This window comes from Cardiocondyla obscurior, linkage group LG01 (genome assembly GCF_019399895.1).
Source record: "Cardiocondyla obscurior isolate alpha-2009 linkage group LG01, Cobs3.1, whole genome shotgun sequence".
NCBI classification, from domain to species: Eukaryota; Metazoa; Arthropoda; class Insecta; order Hymenoptera; family Formicidae; genus Cardiocondyla; species Cardiocondyla obscurior.
Genome location: NC_091864.1, coordinates 2,766,040 through 2,784,975, shown reverse-complemented (window position 1 = coordinate 2,784,975; position 18,936 = coordinate 2,766,040). Strand labels below are relative to the sequence as shown.

The following is an 18,936-nucleotide window of genomic DNA, read 5'->3' as shown; positions in this document are numbered from 1 at the left end:
GATCGCTAAAAGTAATCATATTTTTATAAAATGAGAAACTCGGCGAAAATAGCAGAGCGTAGTTTTGTTCCGCACGTAGTCATTAGAAACCGAAAGCAAATTGTTAGAATCGAGAAAGTCATTTGTATGTACGTTTGAACAACCAGTTTAACATGTTTTAAAAAAAAAGAAGGAAAAACCTCGATAGAATAAAAATATTTTGTACATATATAATATGTTCACACAAAAGTGGTGGGGTATATAAATATCTGCATATTTCTTTAGTCCTTTCGGACTTGTACAATAATCGATAAAATTTCATTAATTTCAACAGTCTACAGGCAAACCGAGTATAAATCGATTTCTTTCAGCTAAAAAAATATTACACATGTAAAAAGTATTGTTTAGTTAAAAAACGAACATGGCAAAAAAATATGTTACGGCCTTAGACAAAGTAAAGCTCTGTGCTTATCAGTAAAAAATCTAATTCAGTTGCCACATAGCACCTACTAGCACCCATTTAATGCGTAATTCTGAGATCCAAACATAACCATTATCATTGATTCAAACCGAATAATTTTAGAGCGTTAAAAGCGGTGGCCAAAGCGACTTCCTCGGGCGTTGTTCGCATAAACGCCGCCACCATTTCCACAACCGCTGGCAAGGCACACGGCTCGTTACGTTGAAATGTGCAATAACGTTGGAGAAATGTCATAGACCGTTCAGTTAAAGCATCTTTTACGTGCACGGGTAATTTGCTCGCTCGAGTATTTGGATACATGAACGGTGCATCAGTCTCCACTAGGATCTTATCTAATGGTGCTTGACCTCCTTCAAGCAACTGTCTCACACCACTGTCAGATTTATCCTTACACAGGTAGCCTGTAATGCCGAGATAAAAACCTTGATCCAAGTAAATCCGCGCCTCCTCGGCAGTGCCAATAAACGAGTGAATCAAGACGGGTGGCAGACGGTTTTTATATTGGCCAAGTACCTCCAGCACATCCTTTTGTGCACCTCTTTCATGTATCACCAATGGCTTGTTTAATGTACAGGCTAATTCGATTTGCTTGTGAAATACAGCACGTTGCGCCTCTGGCGCTGAAAAGTCTCGACTGTAGTCCAAACCACATTCTCCGATTGCAACGCATTCCGGATTACCGGCTATGCTTTCCAACTCTTGCAAGGTATCCGGTTCCTCCCAGGATTTTGCATCGTGCGGGTGCACCCCCGCTGTCGAATAAAGCGTCCCCGGATATATTCTGGTTAATCTCAATGCCTCCTTACTCGAACGAATACTGGCACCAGTTACCATAATTTTTTGCACACCGGCATCCTTTGCCCTTTGTATTACACTATCCAAGTCCCGACTATACTTCTTATTCGTTAGATTAGCACCCACGTCAACTATGATGTAATTCTCATAACACTGAGTCATAGACGAAGCTTTCTCCTCTTCGGTTCTTTCCATTCTTTTAGGTTTTTGCGGAACAACGGGCTAAGGCAGAGAAAATAAACAAATAAAACATGCAGTGATTGGACTTGTCTACTTTTGATGTTGCTCTGCTCGAATTGTACCGTCTTCAGTGTCAATTTCAGTGTCAATGACAAAAATAGCGAGACTATTTTTAGAAAACGCCCGCGTGCTCTTGATATACATTATTATCACACGTACGAACTACGAGTAAATTTTGCAAATCTACTTTTGTTGAACACTTGTCATACCTTTAACTTTCAAAATAGGCAAATTTACGGTATTTTAAACGTATAAAAATGGCATTCCTTGGTACGAAGAGGAACCAGACTTTTGTTTTTCTTTTTAAAGACAACAGAAATTGATATTTTAATCACATTTTCAGAATCACTTGCCCTCCCCGCACCAAACCTAACCTATACGAGACGTGACAGGGCCCCTGTATTGTCTCGTTGAGAGGCTGAGATCAAGAACAAGGGTCACTCATCGTCACTCATTCGCGAAATGTACGAGACCAAAGGTGAACAGAATTACGTTTACATTCGCGGTAAGAAAGCAGAAAAGTTAAACCGATCAAAAAAAATATAACCCGTTGTAGTTTCTCAGACAGAACGAGCGTACTTACCACGAGTAGACAGCCTGCCGAACCTAGTTTTTAACCTTGAACGTTCCGTCCGAACAAGATGATATGATTTTTATCTTCTCCTCTCTATCTGTTTTGGTTTTCTTTTTATGAAGGATCTCTACATCGTCGATCTCCGTATCACCACCTTCCAGCCTTCGTTCTGTACCATTGTACCAACTGCATGCGACCTCACCACCTTCTCATCAAAGCCCATTGAAACGAAAACGTCGACTTCAGACCTTCAGAGATAAAAGCAACGTCCACGATTGCGTTTAATTAAATTTAGCGTAAAACATTTCTTCTTTGTCTATCTTGATTGTATCTTATCCGCTTATCGTCGTGTACCTGTGTCTAGTGAAACGCTGTGATTGGTCGATGCGTAGTTTCCCTAGCGCACCGACCAATCACAGCGCTCCATCGATCGCCTGATTGTGAGTTGGTAAGAACTATGTGACACGTGCTGCTGCGTGCTACCAGAGGACACGGCGAGCACGCGGTTCGAGTTCGAAATTAAAATGTCGAGGCATCCGTGCGTCGTAGCCCGTTTCTCGTATCGAGTTTGAGAATTTGAGACGGTCAAGAGTATTATGGACTATCTCGCGAGTGTCCAGCACGTGGAAAAATAACTCGACAACTACTACGTAATACTAGAGGTCACGGCGAGCACGCGGTCCGAGTTCGATACGAAAATGTCGAGGCATCCGTGCGTCGTAGCCCGTTTCTCGTGTCGAATTCGAGGATTTGAAACTGTCAGAAGTGTCGTGGACTATCCCGCGAGTGTACAGTGCGCGGAGAACATTTAATATCGCGACTCGTCTCATTGCCGCTTAAAGAACGTTTTCGGTGTCGTTCGTTCTGCCCACGAGAGTCGACCGGAGGCTCAAAAAGTAGACTATCCCGCGAGTGTTCAGTGCGCGGGGAACATTTAATATCGCGACTCGTCTCATTCGCCGCTTAAAGAACGTTTTCGGTGTCGTTCGTTCCGCCGACGAGAGTCGACCGGAGGCTCAAAAAGTAGACTATCCCGCGAGTGTTCAGTGCGCGGGGAACATTTAATATCGCGACTCGTCTCATTCGCCGCTTAAAGAACGTTTTCGGTGTCGTTCGTTCCGCCGACGAGAGTCGACCGGAGGCTCAAAAAGTAGACTATCCCGCGAGTGTTCAGTGCGCGGGGAACATTTAATATCGCGACTCGTCTCATTCGCCGCTTAAAGAACGTTTTCGGTGTCGTTCGTTCCGCCGACGAGAGTCGACCGGAGGCTCAAAAAGTAGACTATCCCGCGAGTGTTCAGTGCGCGGGGAACATTTAATATCGCGACTCGTCTCATTCGCCGCTTAAAGAACGTTTTCGGTGTCGTTCGTTCCGCCAACGAGAGTCGACCGGAGGCTTAAAAGATAGACAATCCCGCGAGTGTCCAGTGCGCGGAAGGATGACTCGACACGTGCTACCTGAGAGGAGGAGCAGGCCCAGGAAGGGTATCCTGCCCCAGCGGAGCAACCCAGGGGTAAGTAGTATCAGCTTTCCTTCCGAATTACATTCCGAATTACGTTCTAAATCTACATATAATTTTGTCATTTATTTGTTACAGATCAAGAGGAACTCCGCTGTAGCGCTCGCCGATATTAATGAATATACGAACCGCAGCCGGTTCGTCGGGCGTTCCGGGAGTGCCGAAAAGTATGCGGACGTTTTTTCACGTATATTTTTTTTACGGGAGTGCGTTCGCGAGTTACAAGTGCGCGGAAGGATGACTCGACACGTCCCATCTGGGAGGATGAGCAGGCCCACCAGGAGGCATCATGCATCGGCGGAGCAACTTATAGGTAAATATCAATTTTTTAAATTAAATTAAAAAAAAACTTTTACTTTTTTTTTTTTTGTTAAACCTATAAACTAACTAGCATGTCTACATTAATATATTTCTTTTTATGTTTCAGCCACCGGCAGAAATCTACAACTCCGCTGACGCTCATGCAGATCGGTAAGCCAGTAACTTGTTTTCAGGATTTTCTTTTTCAGGTTTCGAAAAATAACGCGCGCAAGTGATCAACAATTTTCGCGAATATAAAATCACGGTCGCGTTCGCGAGTGACCTGTGCGCGGAAGGAGGACTCGTCACGACGTCCAAACTGAGAGGAGGAGCAGGCCTCGGATAGGCATCCTGCATCGGCGGAGCAACTTTTAGGTAAGCATAAATTTCTTTTATAAAATCTTTCTTAAATAAAGACTTTAACCTTTTTTTTACTAATTTTTTAGACGAATATACATATCTACATATATATTTCTTTTTATGTTACAGTCACCGGCAGTATTCAACTCCGCTGACGCTCATGCAGATCGGTGAGTTAAATAATTTTTTTTCGTACTTTGTAATTGGGTTTTTTGAATCGGCAGGAAATTATTATAATTAATTAATGTTCTCAATTATAATGACACGCACAAATTAGGACTCTTTGTAAAGTAGCGCACGCGAAGCGTGCACATGGTTTGTTCTGGTTAATAACAAAAGATGCATTCGTCACTCTAGTTAAAAGAACGCACTAGAATTGTCGAACAGTAATTCCAGGAAAAAACATATATATGGAGGTGACGTTCTCGAAGGCAGATGCATTCTCACTTGTTTTATCTGATTCTTAACAAAACGAGAAGAAAGGTTAATAATTGGCAAATAATTAGTTGTTGTCTGTTAATATACATATGTGTATATGTTAGTTATTGGATTTGTTGGAACCAATTAAAACTTTGGAGAAATATTGAGTCTGCGAATAAATGTTGGTTATTTGAGGAAGAACGATATCAATAATGTGTTAGAATCGTTCACGATTGTATAAAAAGTTCTATTAAATATTTCTACTTAACTAAAAACAAATAATTAACTAGTGAATAATAGTCTCTCTTATATTGATTATGCAAAATTAGTTTTCTTATATTTAGACTTGAATATAAAAAAAATGTTGAATCAATCACATCCTCTATTGAGTACTATAGACTCTTACATAGAGCCACTTTTGAAACATGTTCTACAAACCACAAAATTCGGTAAGGACTTATTTGTTATTTGTATGACGTTTATTTTTCATGCATTTGATGGTTTTATTATATTTTTTTAAGGTGGTCCAATAAAATTAGATTCTGTGTCATCAAGTTGTAATAGAACCAAAAATGATTGTTTTAAGTTGTCAATTCCTTATGCTGGAGAGCATCTTGTATGGCACATATTATTTGATTCTCAATGTCCAGAAATGGGTCCAGACTTTATATTTAATGATCAGAATTTTTTAATGGACCCAGATATTGATACTTTATCTACTTGGGTACCTAGTCTTGTCAAATGGAATCTTAATGACAATGATGTACTGCTCAATGTGCTTCTTGAATTATTGGAGTATTACAAAGAATACCAGGTAAATGAAAATGGTGTTTATATTACTTTTGTTAATTGAAATCTATAATAATTACATTTTGTAATTGGATATGTATACAATTAATTTGTATAGATTTTTATAAAAGTTTGTAATGTTTAAATATAATTACTATGTTTACTTATAGATACAATTACTTGGAAAACAAGGAGAACGATTGCAATTAGAATATAGTACACTTGTTTGTGAGGCGCAAATATGCAAAAAAGATATAGATGTGATAATGTTACCATTAGGATCAAAGCCTGTAGAAGCAAAATTTTTAATTCGAATATCTATGGATTATTCTCGATTGCCTTCTCATATCAATAAATCACAGAATAATGAGGCAATGCTTTTGGTCACATTTTATGGTCCAGATTGGAATCGTATTTCGCCACAACTTTTTTTATCTAAAAACTTGGAGGACATTTTGGGTGGGCCTGACTCTTTACGTATTCCACCATTACCTGCCAATAAATATCTAATGGATTATGTTCCAGAAGTGATCAAATTTGTGGAAGAAAAAGTATATGACTTTTTGTACTTATTTTATAAAATTAATTATCCAATATTTTTACATATGTACTTTTTGTTGCAGATAAATAATGTAGTTCAATGTTTCGAAAACAGAAAGACATTTGTTTCAACTCTTCTTGTACTGCATCGCTCTGGCGTGGTGGAATTTGATGCTTTACAATTTAATTGGATTGTTATCTTGTTGGAACATCGAGATTTTTATTTTCTCGCGCGTTTCGACCTTCCACCAACATTTCCTAAAGAAAGACCACAAATTAAATTACAATCAGTATATCACATGACTATAACAGGTCGTTTGTACGAGGAGGTATTGAATGATATACCATACAGTCCTAGATGGCAAATAAAGGGGATAATTATCAAATTATTTACATATATAATAGAAAATGTTTCAAAGTTTCAGGCAAATTCTATCAAAAATAATCGTTAATCATTTATTCTGAAGAAAAAAAGTTATATTTTTTTATTACGAAAATTGTATATTTAACAGTTGCGATTAAAATATAAATATTTGGTTCTGAAGTAATAAATATTAATGTGTTTATCTTTTTTCTTAGGCCATTGTGTGATAAAATAATTGAAATAAGTTTTAAAACAAGTCGAATGAAAAACATATAATCCAATATCATTAGCTAATGAAATACAAATAATATTATCTATTATGCATTCATGATTAAATGTATTTTTATTAATTAATTGTATGACTTGACAAAAACTACATAGTATATTAGATATTACACCATTTGTTATTAGAAGAAATCTGTAAAGAGCATATTTTAGTCAGGAATTTATCAACGATACAAATCAAATCCGTGCAATGTCATAAATTAATTTTTTTGTTAATAAAAAAAATTTGACTTCCACAGGTGCAAAATGGTGTTACTCCCTAACGTTACTACACTTTCCGCGTATTGAGACAATCAACATTTCCCACGCGTCGTGTTGGCAGCACTACCTTACGTGCGCAGCGCAAAGAGCGTGCGCAGAGCGCAACCGTCTCAAAAGTGTCCGGCCGCCGTCACCTGTCTCACGATACGAGGTAAGTGCTCGCATTGCCGTGACGTTTTATTAAGGTAAAGTTTGCGGAATTGCGGCACGTATACGGCCGCGGTGACGCGTCGTGTGAAATTGTCGTTAAGTATAGAAGTGTCACGTGTCAATACGCGCCGCGCGACTGGCAAATATGTTCGCAGCGGCGGCGGCAGTCACGGCGGCGGTGACCGCCGCCGCGGCCGTCTTCGCGTTGTTCGTGTCGTCGCGACTTTACGCGGTAGGCCACGGCTGGCGCGGCCCGGGTTTCTCCTCCGCGCCGCGAGTAATTCGTCGTAAATGTTCCGTCTCCCGTGTTTTCTCCCGCGGTCGCTGTGACGCAACTTTCCCCTTTACGCTGACTGTCCAGTCGATTTTTCTCCGATATCGCGATAATCGTCACGTCGTGTCGCGTGCGGAGCACGACTCGCGCGCGGACGCCCGATTTCATAGTTCTTAGCGGCGTAATCACGCGTCGTGTTGCACGTCGTGTATGCCGCGCATAAGCGTCTCGGGTATCACCTGTCATGGCGCGCGCCGCTGTCGCTGCCGCCGTTATCGCGCGCGGCTGCGAGCTGCAGTCATGGCAATCTCAACTGTTCGCTACGACCGGCTTTCCCGAATTCACCCTTCACCCCATCGAGAGAAAGAAAAAGAGAGAAAGAGAAAAACTACGACGCTCGACAGGTTTCACGGTATAGATTAACTTTATTTCATGAAATAAAAAAAGTGCGACTTCTCCAGAACGCACCGCTAAACGGAACAGACTTCGTCCCGTCTGGATGTCAACGTAAACGTAACCTAACTCAGTCTGACCATAACCTGCCGAGTCGTCCGTTCCCTCCACGCGCACGGCGTGCCCGGCGAGATCGTCCATACGTTCCCGGATTGCCACGATTGCTTTACATGTAACCCACGAGCTAGCCATTTGCGACTGTCAGTATTTTCGCCGGACGACTTAACTCCATTACACGCATTATCCTTTTTCATTTAAGGCGTTCAGGAACCGTCTACCGTCCCGTTTTAACCCGTATCTCCTGAATCTCGCAGCTTTTAATTCAGTTTTCGGATAACCCAGAGCCGTCGGTGCGCTTGCGAGATAGGAGCAACACCGACGTGAAGCTCGGTCAGATCGACGCGTTGTTAGCCTGCTGATCATGTGGCTGGAAATGAAGGAGGACGGAGAAGGAGGTGGAGGCGGTGGCCACGATGGCGACCGCCACGCGCCATGTCGCTGCCGCGCTCTCGCACGTCATCTTGCGCGTTCCCTTTGCCCCCTTTCGTCCTGTTGCGCGTCGTCCACCGTGCGCAATGAAGGGAAAGCGCATTAGCATTTTTTTTTCTCTCGTACACAAGTGCGGACAAACGGTACGCTGACAGCCCTTTTTCGTGAGAGATGTAACAATTTGCAAGATGTAAAAAGTTATATGGATTGTTAGGTGACATTTTTATTATTTATTTATTTTTTTTTTTTTATAGAAAACTTGGAATAAATAACGTCTGCCGTCGTTTTTTAATAATATAAAAATTGAAACATTTTTAATAGAAAATAATTTTAAAATATGAATTATATTTAATTCAATTAGAATTGTACAGATTTTTAAAGAAATTCTTGGCTTGAAAATTCACTGTAGAATAAATATTCTAATGAGCACATCAGATTCAGAAAACATTGGGTTTTATTATAATTTATAATTTTATTTGGATAAGTGATAAGACTTAAGTTTTTCCTCCATGGACATTATTTTTATTAATACTTATTACATTTTTCTTGAAACTTCTCTTACATTGTTTTAACTTTTCAATTTTTTTAAAATGCTGCAGAGAAGAAGAGATAATCGAGGATGTTTTACATTGCTATGCAAACGCAGTCGCAATTCCCTTGATAATTGTCAATGGTTGCAAACCTAGTAAATCAATTTCAACACGCATGGGAAAACATTTTCAGTTAATTTTTCGTAAGCAATACTGTTGGAACAAAAGTATTAGCGACTTGATTTGTGAATCGGAAGCTGGAGCTCCAGGTTAATTATTCGATACAAGAGGCTGTAATGAAAATCAAAGATAAATGGGAGAAAGAAAAGATGAAGAGCGCAATATGGAAAACAGCGGTGGCGTGTCGACAAAACGCGAATAGACTAAAAATAGCACAAAGCACAAAACAGAGTGCAACGTGCGGATTATTATGCGAGGCGCAGCGCGGCGCACGTTCTCGAAATAACGCCGCTTTTTTTATATATATAGATTTACACGGTCTCCATATTTCCTCTTGACGAAACTCGTCGTATAACGAAAGCTTCGGAAAAGCCTGGAGGATCACAAAACTCGTGAAAATCTGCGTCTTAATCTGTTTAAAGGGCTGTAATATATCTCGACGCGATGAGTGAAGCTAAAACGGATCATAATGGATGAATTGTAAACACGTTTACATAATTTAAAATGTAGCTTTGCGAAAACATGATCGTCAATCTGAGATTCGAGTAAACAACCACTGGACTTATAAGCTATCAATTAACTCTCGCGATTGTCTTATCTTGCAATGAGATACATTACAATCGTATTAATTGCATCGGTGCCGCTTGGCCTTTGAGAGATCGACACTAACCTTGATTAATGATGAAAAATGTATGGGTATAGCTCGTGTAAGTAACGCTTTTCGAACAAATACCTTCTTTTTTTTTTTTTTTTATCCTCGCTTCAATGAAAGGAAAATAATTCAATTTAAATTATATTTCTACATGTGAATTCTGTTTATTCAAATAATTACAGATTGTACAAGACTTGTCAAAATTCTTCGAAAGATACTTTTTCTTATTATGGATAAGTAACAAATATTTATTCATACTTGTAAATTTTGCTTTAATGGAACTATGTTTCAGAGATTGGTGAACAGAGAGATGAGAGGTTTGATTATGGAAGTAAATTGTTTCATTTTATATTCATGGGTGCTCTCTCGGTGCACTAACTTTGTCGTTCGAAAGTGTTTTGCTAGCGAGGGATACATATGTGAACGAGCCGCACGTGCACATAGTCCAGAATGATTCCGAAGGAGAACAAGTTTTCTGCAAGTACATAATACGGTCTCTCTTGCTCGCTCGCAGTCGGCCAATCGAGATCGCGGATTCGGTCACAGCCTCCGTACGGCCTCTGCTTCCATTTGTTGGTAGCGGTGACGTTGCTGACCCGCTTTTGAAATTTGGTAAACAAGATCTTACGAGAGCCAGAAAACTGCCCGACGGAATATCCACACGATAGAAATGAGAGTAAACGAGTTACTTCACAAGTACAATAATTTAAAACGACTAAGACAATGTTTCCACGGGTCACGCAGCCTCCGTTCGCTACATGTCTTCTTCTAATTGACGATGCTGGAAATGTACAAAAATTTCGAACGATCAGATGAGCAATCGTAAAATATTCTTAAATAATATAAATGTAGATTTCCATTTATCTGCCTGTAATATAATGAGTGTTTAATGATACAGATTTTTTTTTTTAAGAGTAGAATATTAGATACATTTATATTTATGATCGAATATGACAGATAAAATTTCCTCTTCCAGATTCGCATCTAATTCCATGCTGCGAAAGCGCGTAAAGTGAAACTTAACATAAAAATATCTTTATTTTGTCAAGATGAGCGCGCTTCAAAAGACTCTTGAACGAAGTCAAGTTCAACTTGTGCAAGGATTGGAAGTGATAAGCGCCACCGTTCGATATGAGATACGGAAGGAAGAGTAAAAGAGGAGAGAATTTGGGATGATGAGTTCGCTAGCGCTAAATGAAGTTCGGCTTGCGCATGACGTCGAAGGGGGTTTTACGATGAACGGAGAAGGATGATGAAGCATCACGAACGACGGAGGATCTCGAGGTGGAATAAGAGAGAGAGAAATATATTATGTGCGCATGCGTGCTCTGCTTAGTGACGCTTCCCGGCGCGCGTAGCATAGCGTAGCCACGCTTCTCGCACGTCGCCGCCGTACGTACCGTCACGTCGAGTCTGAATGTCGTCGCGAGCAAGCCTCTTCGCGTTACCGATACCTGTGCGAGTGCGTGCGCGCTGAGACCGTGATTAAAAAGTCCCGAATAATCGGGGGAGAAAAAAAAAAAAGAACGTTTATTCGTGAAGAAGTGGGTGGAAAAGGGAGGTCAGACTTTTCTCTTCCATTTTGGAAGGACAGGTGACCGTGCAAAGCTGTCGGCGTAGCTCCTGTTTGGCGATAGTAGCCCCCTTTTTCCTCTAATTTCAACACTCACGGTGTGTCGTATCTGTGAAGGTGACGGGGGGTGGGAGGCGCGAAGAGGTGGAGATCCATTTTGGAGCAAGCAGCCGAACTGAAACGGCGTCATTTTTGACATATTCGGCATCAGTGCCTTTCACTTTATAGACATTTATTGTGCTAATTCAGAAAAAGGAAATTACGAAAGTGAAGAAGGATTATTGAGGGAAAGATATTTCGATTTTATAAAAGAAAAGAAACGAAACCCGGTGCCACTTTCGATACAGCTGGTAACAGTGTTTTTTGTCGACATTGTTTCGTATTAATTTCGGGATTCTCGAATCTCGATTTCTGTAATTTTTCGACGAAACATGAAGCTGGTAGTCACGAGCGTGCTCACTAGAGTCAATGATCATTGCGACATACATTTGATGTTACTTTCGCGACGACTATATTTTTTGGATACTTTATTTACATCTGCATTACTCGGCGATCTTCAGGCACGTTACTACTTCAAGTTTTAATTTAGCATATTGCGCAACTTTATGGTATTTGTCTAAAATTATATTTATTACATTATTATTTCGTATTTATTAACTTCGATCTATATTCCAAAATATATTTTTTAATTCCAAAAATATATTTTTAAAACTTTTGATCTTTATATAATTTAAACATGTTAAATCTTTTTAATAAATTCCTAATACAAGTTTTAAAACATATTATTTAATAATATGTACATGTTACATATGCATACATGTAATACATCTAAAATGATAAATCTAATTTTTATATATGTGATACTGTATAAATATCTACTAATACAAAATTATACTATATAATATGTATATATTTGTTAAATTACAGAAACGATAGTGACATACAAAGTGAGCAGGATGTTCAGTTTTCACAAACCAAAGGTGTATCGATCTAGTACAGGCTGTTGCATTTGCAAAGCCAAATCTAGCAGGTAAAAATATTACGAATATACATTATAATAAAAAGAAATTGTGTATAGTACATTTATAGTATATACATATATGTACACTTTAATATTAAATATCCTTATAAATTTTATTAAATTTAATAAATTCTATAAATTCTTTTGCAGTTCGAGATTCACAGATAGTAAAAAATATGAGGATGACTTTATGCTATGTTTTCAACTTGATGAGAGACGTAGTGGAGAGATATGTAACGCATGTGTGCTTCTAGTAAAGAGATTTAAGAAGCTGCCTCCCGGAAATGATCGTAATTGGAGACATGTTAGTATTTGATAACAGATAATCTTATATTTTATTATTTGATTGTACAGATATAGTACGTTTTATTAAATTTTCTTTACAGGTTGTTGATGCCCGCGCTGGTCCTGGCATTAAGTCGCTAACAAAATTCAAGGCAAAAAATAAAAGGAAACTTAAAGATAAATCTGATAAACTTGCCAAGAAGAAACATGTTTATGTAAAAACAGAAGCAGATCGGGAACAAAGTCCTCCAATAAGCGATGATTTGATTGGTTGGTTATATTGCAAACTTGTTTCTTAATTTAATGTATAATTTAGCATTAAAAATAAATTTTAAAAATAGAAGTAAAACAAATAATTTTATATTTATATATTTTTAATATTGTAGAAGATTATAGATTGGCAGACAGTAAAGCTTTGAGCAGATCAGGCAGCATTTCGGATGATGACGATGATATTGGTGTTAATGAAAAACAATTAGATGTTCAAGATCAGGATGAGGACGATGCTACCTTTTTAGATTTATCTTATTACAAAAGGTAACATTATATAATTTATTGAAACAATTAAAAAAATTCCGCAAGTTTCAGTTATATTTATGTATGTATATTTTTATTTATTGTTAATAATACATTAATTTTGCTTGTTTTACACAGAGAAGTCATTTGCTGCGGTAGCATTTTTAGAGGCGCCAATGGTGAAATCATAATGTACTCATCCAGCTTGAAACCTTGCGTAAATCTTGCCAGGCGGCAACTGACTTCTTTAACAGTCGCCAGTTCTATTCATTCTGCATCCACCAGCCCTGTTCATGGTGCGGAATCACCATCGTCAAATTCAGAAACAAGTTCGAAACAAACCAAGACCGATAGTGACTCGTCCTCTGATTCTGGTTATGACGAATCCTCCAATCAGGGTGAGAGCAAAATAGCAAAGAATGTTCAAGTTCAAGCGGATGTGAAAATGATAGAAAAAACTGTAAGTCCTATAGAACTCGATCAGTTATCAAGTTGCAAAACCTTACAGACTGTCAACAACGTTATTAATCAATCACTTCAGTCGGTTTCCAATTAATGTCGGCCCTTTATAGAGGGTTAATTTATTCCTTTACTTATAAAGACACACACGCATAAATATGTATATATGTATACAGGGTGTTAAAAAATTAAGTTAATGTTTTAATTGCAATTTTCAACAAAACTTTCAATTAAAAAAATTTTCCTTTTGCATAAATTTCATAAATTTTTAGTTATGTGATACATAAATTAATTTTTTACATTCAATTTTTTTGCATTTACTATCTTTAATTCTTTTTTTGAATTTTAAAATATTCTTTTAAATTTCAGTTTAAAGACTTTCTCATAGAGAATATTCAAATTTTAATTTTAAAATAAGCTTTAATCTACAAAGTTATTTTCATAGAAAAGAATTCTTTCAGGAATTTTAAAAGAAGTTTTGTTTTAATTAATTTTAAAACTGAAGAGAATCATTTAGTAATGATAAGATTGTTCAAATCTTATTTAAAGCATGTTCTTAAAAATTCTTACATTTTTTTGTTATAAAAAATTTTTTTTTCTAAAATTACATTATATGCTAGATATAGTAATTTGTTGCAGTATAAATACGTCACCCTGTATATACGAATAGATATAAGCTGAAGTTAATTAAGAAGTGCACTATCCCCGGGCAGCAAAGTGGCTCTGAAAGGATTTCAAACCTTCGTTTTGGAGGTTTAAATGCCATTTGGATGCAATTTATTGTGCTAAGAATAACTATAATTAATTGTAGTGATAGATGGACGTAAACCGCCATTTCTCGAGCCGATAATTTTTAAGTCTTATATTAAGCAATATAAAACAAACATCAAAGTTCTGTGATGATATTGTAAAGTAAGAAACGCTCAGATTTCTTATGCCGAACTGCGGTTCGAGCTGGCGGTTTACGTACTCATTTTTCTAACACGTCAAGTGCCACCGCTTGAGGGGAGAAATATACGTAAGGTGTGCTGGAACAACCAAACATAGTATCAAAAAAGTCAATAAAGCAATGAAACTTAAATATTAATATTATTTTATAATTTATAGTCAAATAATAAGTTCGATATAAAACAGCTTGATATAAAATTTTATATTTAACAATTTAGTAATTAACTCAATTATAAAGAAAATAAATTGTTTAAAAAATGAAAATTTTAATACCTTTATCAACAATAAATTAAATTGACCGAAAAAAATGTTTTTTAAAGATATCTAATGGTTGTTACGGGACACCTTGTGTAAGTTCCAAGCTGCCAATCGATTCTCGTCTGGGTCCAAAAAAAGGCACGGAGGAAAATAGCGGAAATTGATTGTATTTCCTTCCAGATCATGATGATCCATGACGTAAATTAAGCAGTTATATCGACGACCCAGGTCGATAGCAATAAATAAATGCAAACAATTGTACGGTGGGACGACTGATAATGTCTGTTTTAGTCTGTATTTAGACAGTATTAGTGGAAAAATGGAAGATCTAGATAGAAGAATTAAAAGTGGCAATCAGATTGGCAAACTGGACCAGAGAATCTTTGTTTGATAATTTTAGAGAATATGATACTTATACAATATAAAAACATTTCTATAGAAGTAAAAGAAAAGATAAACAGGAGAATAAGTAAGTAAAAAAAAAAACTGTTAGTTCCTAGTTAACAAAGATAGATGGGCATGCTTTGATTGCATGTTTAGCGCAAAGTTTGTTCAATTCTCATTTTATATGGGACGTTCACGACTGTTGTCTCGTTGATGGATCAATTTAAAATCGATTTTTCTGTAATAGAAGTAAAAGACTGATTCCAAATCAATTGTAAAATTTATAAATAATAAAGAATATTTGAGCCCATATAAAAATTGAGAGATATAACTTCTTATTGGATTGAGATAAAAAAAAAGTAATCGGAAATGATTGGTATAAATTGTTCAACTATTTTAAACTCTTCTCTTTAGCGCTAAACACGAAGGAAAAACGGGCTAAAAATATGTACAAGCCGAGTACCTGCTGAAAGCAAACCGCAACTGTGATCGTGGGGTTGTTTTCAGAATTTTTGTTTTTGTTTTTACTATACGCACAAAAAGAAAAAGTAAAAAAAAAGGAAAACGACCATTTGATAAATTTCGTGTAGCTTTTGGAAAAAATAATGATCGATACAAGATTTACTAAAAGGATTTATACATCCGTGCAATTACTAACATTTTAATATGCATGTACAAATTTCGTCTTACATGATTATTTTTTAAAATACATTTAAAAAATCGCATATTTAATGATATAAAATATCTAAGTACTAACAAATGTATTGTATTTTTTCATTACCTAGATACAACAACGAATCACGGATTTATAAATCATTATTTAAAAAAAGAATGAAAATGTAATGACTCTTGGCTTAAAAGTTGGATCTGACATAATGGAATAGTATGAAATGTGCAATAGATACTGTCGAACCCGTCCAGCACTAAGCGAGTCATTATTTTCTATATTATCTAAAAAGGATCGAAGTCTAGAGCTACTCGTAAAATTCTTTCTAGTACAAAAATCAAAATTATTGAAATTTTGCGATTACTGTGGTGAATGTAAAATAATATTTTTGTTTTAAACTTAAATTGTACATTGAGATTTAAAATTAAAAGATATGAATAGATGTTAAACTGAAATTATATATAATTGTCGAAAATTATTCAAAATTATTTATAATTATAGTTTTTCATTTAAAATTTATAGATCCACTGTTGAATCGCAAAATACTATCGACAAAATTAAGGGGAGGGGGGAAACGCTCGTTTAAATTGCCCACCGGATTTGCAAAAGCTCACCGACAATCGTATATAACGTAACAGGAAGCGATAACAGTTTTTTCATAATCAAACATCGAAAAGTGATCTATCAAAGGATAACGCTACCTAACTTATTGCCTTTTCCTGCGATAAATCACATTTGTATATTTCTTGTATGATCTCTATCATTTCTCTTTATTGTGAGATATAATACTGATAATTATTATTTTCTTATTTTATTAAGATTTATCATAATTAATATATACGATGATCGAGGCTGGATCATATAGCAAAAAAGATATAAATTTATATTTAAATTAATATTAGCATTAATCGTTAGAAGAGTGGCTCATATGTGAATCATTAGACTTTTACTTATTAAATTTCTGTTATAAGTATACATATAGCATGTGTATTCACATATACATGAGTAAAATCTAAATTTTGATCTTTTAAAGGTTAAAAATTTGTTATAAATATTTAAATATAAATTTATATTTAAAATGAGAGAATTTAACATTTAATATATTTATAAAGCTAATAAGCTTGTCAAAACCGAGAAAGCGAATATGATTCCGTCTAGATTATACAAAACAAAAATTTCTTTTATTTATTTATTAAATAAGTCGACTTAGTTTCGCTATTAAACATAATATTCTCTTCTTTTTTTTTATGTAAATTTATACGTATATTGTATGCACATATATTTTTATATGGATCAATGATCTTTACTTCGTGATTTTTTTAACACTGCCAGAAAATAAATGCAGTTATCAATTAAACATAATGAAAATTGCAATGACTGGCAATATATCGAAGATTATTTATTTCTCATGTCCTTAAGTGATCACTTAGTATCAATTATTAATGTTAACTATTAAATTGAAATCAATTAATTAATATTAGCACCATTAAGATGTTAATAACTCTTAAACATATTAATTAATTGATATTAATTGTTAGTTAATATATTAATATTTATTCAAGAAATTTTATCAACGATATTAAATTTAAAAAAATCGCGCAAAACGTTTTCACACGTTCAAATGTGGTGTGATAAATGGCGTATCAATATAACAGTAAAACATTCAACTATATTTAAGAAAATACTCGAGTTTTAGAGAATGATGAAAAACGATTAGATTGTAAATTCAAATTTTATTTATCAGAGAATATATATGTATACATAAAGATATATGACACTGTATAAATATATCCAAGTACATAATATAAAGATTTACAATAGAATAAATAAAACAAAACATACGAACATATAAAAAACAAAACTGTAAAATTATGTATACGTAATATCGCAGAAACGACTAAACGGAGCAAATGATCAAGTTATTGGAATAAGAAAATCACCTTTCAATAAAATAAAAATGTACTAAAAATTGGAATCATATACTGAGACATTAAAATTTTTTAAATCGTTTTTTAAATCGTATAATGATTGAGTAATATAATTTTTTATAATAGAAAAGAATTTTTACAGTTTGTTTTTTATAAAAAGCAGTTTAACGATTAACAATTACATTTATATTTGGAACTTCATTGTAAAATGTCAAGCATTTATGTACCATTGGTTTTTACATCTTCGGAGAACTTGCATAATTGAATTTTAATCTGTAAATTTATTTTTGATGTCTTGTAATATTGGGTTAAATTGTATTGAAGTTCTCGAAAAGTTAAGGAAGATAATAGAATAAAAGTTTTAGGAATTTTATGCATACCATTTTGTAACATTTCTACGTACATTATAAGAGACGGCTTTGGCATATTCTCTATTTAGAAATATCTTCCGATTGTCGAGATTTTTTACAAATTTTAAAAATTCAAGCTTTTGTGAAAGACTTGAGCAAAGATTTCGCATAACAATTAATAATAATGATTGTGAGACTGACCAATGTATTTAGCGAGAAATGTTTTTTTTTATTATATGTATGTATAAATATCTTCAAACGTGTGTGTATATATATAGAGAGAGATTGATTTCTTATTTGTGCAAATATTAATCGCGAAACTCTAACTATACATTAACAATAATTGCTATATATAATTAATATATTATGTTGATGAAGAAATTTATTCGTCTTTCCTACGTAACTCTTATGAGTAAAAAAAATGAAATAATAACAAGAGTAAACTAAAAGAAATCAAGAAACGATTGATAAAATACGATTGGACTTTACGATAAAAAAAAATCTATATTACACACACACACACATATTATATATACATATATGAAATTATTATCTCGCATCATGGTTATTATTACACACATACAGTGCATTTGTATATATATGTAGAAAATAATTCCAATCATTGTGTATAATTAGGAATATTATATATTGTGTACATTTATAGGGGATATTAATATTAATATTATTATTTAGTGCTCGAATCGGCGATAATCTCGTCAGTTCTCGGTTGGCCGAAACATTTTTTTTAAATTTTTGGCCGAAATGTTGTGCAACAGACGGGACGATCGGTCCTTTTTATAAAATAAGAAAGAAACACGCCACCTTGTATCCATGTACAACTTTGTAATAAATCAGTTTATTTGTAGATCTCCGATTTTGTAATTAGAAATTTAAATTAATTCTTTGTTCAA

General features: G+C 35.2%; 2 protein-coding genes across 9 annotated transcripts; one reads left to right on the top strand and one right to left on the bottom strand.

Annotated features, from left to right (window-relative positions):
* Positions 1-192: 192 nt before the first annotated feature.
* LOC139107907 (3'-5' ssDNA/RNA exonuclease TatD) lies at positions 193-2,394 on the bottom strand. The gene is made up of 2 exons (XM_070665801.1): positions 2,079-2,394; positions 193-1,477 (listed from the first exon to the last, which is right to left on the bottom strand). Exon 2 carries the CDS (start codon positions 1,448-1,450, stop codon positions 536-538), a length of 915 nt encoding a protein of 304 aa, XP_070521902.1. The 5' UTR covers positions 1,451-1,477; positions 2,079-2,394; the 3' UTR covers positions 193-535.
* Positions 2,395-4,064: 1,670 nt separating this feature from the next.
* On the top strand, positions 4,065-18,890 carry LOC139107329 (SIN3-HDAC complex-associated factor). 8 transcript variants are annotated; one of them, XR_011546503.1, is made up of 8 exons: positions 4,065-4,264; positions 4,379-5,118; positions 5,191-5,483; positions 5,629-6,009; positions 6,082-7,059; positions 8,874-9,691; positions 9,929-10,425; positions 10,613-11,407. XR_011546503.1 is itself a non-coding variant. In XM_070664917.1 (8 exons), the coding sequence occupies exons 3-8, from the start codon at positions 12,166-12,168 to the stop codon at positions 14,901-14,903; spliced, it is 897 nt and encodes a 298-aa protein (XP_070521018.1). In that variant the 5' UTR covers positions 8,584-9,691; positions 9,929-11,769; positions 12,137-12,165; the 3' UTR covers positions 14,904-18,890. The 8 variants fall into 8 exon arrangements, 6 of the variants coding, with proteins under 6 accessions (XP_070521009.1, XP_070521018.1, XP_070521000.1 ...); XM_070664917.1 differs by lacking the exons at positions 4,065-4,264; positions 4,379-5,118; positions 5,191-5,483; positions 5,629-6,009; positions 6,082-7,059 and adding exons at positions 12,137-12,239; positions 12,381-12,534; positions 12,617-12,785; ... (1 more) ...; positions 13,170-13,491; positions 14,877-18,890 and having other exon boundaries at positions 8,584-9,691; positions 9,929-11,769; XR_011546504.1 differs by lacking the exons at positions 4,065-4,264; positions 4,379-5,118; positions 5,191-5,483; positions 5,629-6,009; positions 6,082-7,059 and adding exons at positions 12,137-12,239; positions 12,381-12,534; positions 12,617-12,785; ... (1 more) ...; positions 13,170-15,165; positions 15,866-18,890 and having other exon boundaries at positions 8,586-9,691; positions 9,929-11,769.
* Positions 18,891-18,936: the final 46 nt, after the last annotated feature.

What these genes read in the sequence shown, in the direction of transcription:
- LOC139107907 (XM_070665801.1), bottom strand. Translation starts at nt 1,450, where the DNA reads ATGGAAAGAACCGAAGAGGAGAAAGCTTCGTCTATGACTCAGTGTTAT.
- LOC139107329 (XM_070664908.1), top strand. Translation starts at nt 12,166, where the DNA reads ATGTTCAGTTTTCACAAACCAAAGGTGTATCGATCTAGTACAGGCTGT. An exon ending in TGCAAAGCCAAATCTAGCAG is followed by an intron (nt 12,240 to 12,380) that starts GTAAAAATATTA and finishes ATTCTTTTGCAG; the next exon opens with TTCGAGATTCACAGATAGTA. An exon ending in GATTTATCTTATTACAAAAG is followed by an intron (nt 13,053 to 13,169) that starts GTAACATTATAT and finishes TGTTTTACACAG; the next exon opens with AGAAGTCATTTGCTGCGGTA.